At 45.5% G+C, this 3,705-nt stretch overlaps 1 protein-coding gene across 1 annotated transcript; it reads left to right on the forward strand.

Moving 5' to 3' along the window:
- Positions 1-519: 519 nt before the first annotated feature.
- LOC115308469 lies at positions 520-3,705 on the forward strand. Its single transcript, XM_042287249.1, has 4 exons — positions 520-962; positions 1,560-1,971; positions 2,473-2,631; positions 3,616-3,705. Exons 1-4 carry the CDS (start codon positions 520-522, stop codon positions 3,703-3,705), a joined length of 1,104 nt encoding a protein of 367 aa, XP_042143183.1.

Consider the following 3,705-nt stretch of genomic DNA (forward strand, 5'->3'; position numbering starts at 1 on the left):
ATCGAAGCTAATCCAATGTCATGTGAGTGTCACGTGACCTTCGGGTGGTGCGCAACGACGCGCAATAACGTGATACGTTCACAGTGCCGGATTGGCTGGGATGTCTCGCAATGTCCTGCGGTCCATCGTAAGGTGAAACGAAGCATAGATGAATGCGCCGCGCAACCGCCAATAAATTTGACAGCGTTGACTTGTACTCTGGCACATACATGGCTTGCACTGACGTGACATCAGCTGCCATCGTGGTGGCCTTGCTGCTGAGCGTGCACGTTTTGCAGCATGCACCTCGCACCACCGAATGTGTCTCATTCGGCAAGAACCAGTACGAAGGACCACCAGCATGGCGCGATGACGTCACGTGCAAGCCATGAGCGCAGGTCTCTCAGGTTTACCAAGTTCCTCAATTTTGAGCCCCGTTGTCATCATCAACGAAAATACCGGAAGAAGCAAACGATTCAGCAAGACTCGCTCGCGGAGCTCTCAGCGAGAAGCGCTCCAGTAACCAGCACACGACTGACCATGACGTGGCACATCTACTACATCAGAACCTTTACGGGATCCCTCAAGATCTTCCAGGTGATGGCGGCGCTGTTAGTCATCGTTTTCTTGTCGATCGCCCACTACAGCACGGACACGAACTACCTGACAATGCGGCCCGCCGCCCTGCTTATGGCGATGGTCAGTTTTAGCTTCTTCATCACCAGCTTGGTCATCTTCATGTCCGTCGTGATGGGCAGCACGGACGTGCCTTATTCTATATTCTACCGAGTGCACGGTGTACTCGCCACGGTCGGCTTCGTTGTCTCCGGTCTCACGTACGTCAGTCAAGGGGATCGTGCGTCGCCCTCCAGAGCGGGGTCTATCGCGGCGTCCCTGAGTATCCTCAACAGCCTCACCTTCTTCGCGGACACCGTGATAGCGTACGAGCCGCCCATTGATAACCCAAATGTATCAGAAAGCAAGTAGGACCTTGCTCGTGACGCCGAATCATAAACAAACCGTTGGAGCGAAAGTACACACTGCGTAATAACAAGAAGAATAGCTCTGGAGTAGTTTGTGCAGCATAAACCATTATTAAATCATTCGACCTGCTGACTTCATAATTTCTGCGGAACAAACGCCAAATATTTTTTTTAACCGCGGTATAAAAAAAAAAAAAAAACTAAAAGAAAAGTGACATTTACATGTGCCGCGTTTGTAGGAGTTGAATAAATTATTCATCAATCGCGTTATATCCACGACCATAAGTCCGGCGTCGGATATCTTTAGTTCGTTTTCGAATGTGATAAGACAAAGCGTGATTTTCAAAGTTTTCACAGAGGAGTATAGCAAGATCCAATTTTTCCAAATAAAATATAAAAACACACGCTTCTATGAACTCTTGTTACCATTGGGTGCTGAGGCTTTTGGGCGCTCAATTAATTCGCCAGTGTGTGAGGTGACAAATAAAAAGTTGTGGAACAGCACAAATAATCTAGAGAAATTATCAACTATATCTAGACATCCCCTCGCACTGTTCTCTTTTGTAACTGAAGATGAAGCAGTATCTATACGAGAAGAAGAAAAAAACGATCATACCTCGATCACTTTGCAGATGACGTGTACCTGGCAAACGAATACCTGGACGAAGTACTGCGCTCTCTTCAGATGGACCGCACCCTTCTGGCGGCCATTGATCCACTAACCATTCCAGAGTTCGGCGAGAGTAGCGTCACAATCACGAACGGCCGGGTGTTGGGCTTGTCCGCCATCAACCGAAATGGCAACAGCAGCGTCCACTACGGCCTAGGCAGCGTCATTGTGTCGGCCCCGATTGTGGTTCCCGGTGTCCTTTTCACCGGTCAGCACAAGGTGTCCAAGTTTGGCATTTCCATCTCCGGGGACATCGAAGCCAAAGTGGATAACGTCCAGATATTCATTTTCTACAGAGCTCCCAGAAACGGCGGTGAAGCCCGCCTGGAATCTTTTCAGGTAAACACACGAAGAAGAACAAGAGAGAAAGGAAGGTTTAGAGACGTTACCAAAGCGAAATAACTCGAGACAGGCGATGCTCGAGTCATTTTCGTTATCAAGTGTAAATGTCAGCATGGGATATATCCCATCTGAGCGGGGTAATCGTAACTTTATGGCGTGTTCTCACATAATCAGTGACATGACCATTTTCGGGGTGCTCAATGAACACCAGCGGAATCGATGTATACTGACATCTCCTGGAGGGCGCATTTTATGTGTGGGATATATTATATTACCAAAAAAAAGGGTTTTTGGTCGGTACAATTTTTAACGTTCGCGCATATGGCACGTGGTTTGCTCGCTGTGCGAAGCGACAAACATGCGCGTGCTGGCCTGTGGAGATCGCACGCTGGGCTGTAGATTTGTAACTAATGGAATGGTGTATACTAATAATATATACAACCATGGCTATTCTTTCTGTTTGTTTTTTGTTTGGATGACACGCTCACTGTTTCGCAGGTGGAGGAACTGAATGGGCTGAAAGTGACGCGAATCACAGGCGTGTCGAAGGCCTTTAATTGGGTGCTGAAGATAGTGGCAAATCGAGTTGCCAGACAATTCCAAGGAAAGATTATCAACACACTGCAAACGGAAGCGTCAAAATTTATATCCTCGCAGGTAATTTGTTCGATATTTTGATAGATACTTGGGTGAGAATGCCGTGCCCACCCTTTATGCAGTGGTATTTTATCCTAGAACTTGGTCCCAAGATAGCAACTTCGAAAAGTCCGTAACTTTGGTAATCTACTAGGTACGAATGCGTTATGAAGTCGATTATGATGTAAACTTTTATTGTGACAATGTATATTCTCGCGTCTATACCTGTTTTCACCTACAGGAAAAAAAAAAAAAAAAAAAAAAAAACAGGTTTTGCGCATTATTCATGCGAGGCGCGAAGTTGTTCTTAGTTCTTACCAGGTTTGGTTGTCAGGAGAAAAAGCGATTTTTTTGGCGTTTGGAACGTGTACGTCTAGATTAGATAGTATATATCGAATCTAAAATTCACCTACATATATCTTAATTATCAACATAAAGGGGAAAATTAGTAATACTCCGCGAGGTGCCGTACTTTTTTTACTACGGTTCTTGAGGTGAAAACGGGTATAGTGGTAAGAATCGCTGCTTTCCAATTGCAGACGTTTTCAACATACTGCGCCCGATACAATTTTCACGGGCAAAGATCATGTCAAAAGTTTGAACATATATAACAAAGACCACGTTTACTCAGAATCGTGCGCATAATCAATACAATATTAAAAAATAAAATCAAAACTAAATTGCAGTTTTAAACTGAGCTTAAACATCAAATATTACGTCGGGCACAGCGCATAAGGTAAGTATTTTAATAAAAGCACGCACATTTCCGAATACACTACTGTCTATAGTCGGTGACAGGTCAGGAGTTCACGGCGAGGGAAAAGGGGCTGGGGAGGACGAAGCAGATGGATTGCTGGAGACGAGGAAGCATCCCATTCTCTCCACCATTCCGCCTGCTTCCTCCCCAGCCTTCCTTTCCCTCGCCCTGAATTCTTGACCTGTAACCGACTATAGTTTAAAACACATTTGGATTACTTTCAATCTCAATTTTGTGATCTATTTCAGGTTGACAAGACGAGGTTTCCGCCTCTTTCTGGGAACGGTAGCAGCGATCAAATGGAGACGTTCGCATATGGAATCTCACCCCAATTTTGA

This window comes from Ixodes scapularis, unplaced genomic scaffold, assembly GCF_016920785.2.
Source record: "Ixodes scapularis isolate PalLabHiFi unplaced genomic scaffold, ASM1692078v2 PGA_scaffold9__187_contigs__length_104089568, whole genome shotgun sequence".
NCBI lineage: Eukaryota > Metazoa > Arthropoda > Arachnida > Ixodida > Ixodidae > Ixodes > Ixodes scapularis.

Excerpts from the sequence above, each read along its gene's own strand:
- LOC115308469 (XM_042287249.1), top strand. The coding sequence starts at position 520 with ATGACGTGGCACATCTACTACATCAGAACCTTTACGGGATCCCTCAAG. Across the intron at positions 1,972-2,472 it reads CCCGCCTGGAATCTTTTCAG|GTGGAGGAACTGAATGGGCT; the intron begins GTAAACACACGA and ends ACTGTTTCGCAG. Across the intron at positions 2,632-3,615 it reads CAAAATTTATATCCTCGCAG|GTTGACAAGACGAGGTTTCC; the intron begins GTAATTTGTTCG and ends GATCTATTTCAG.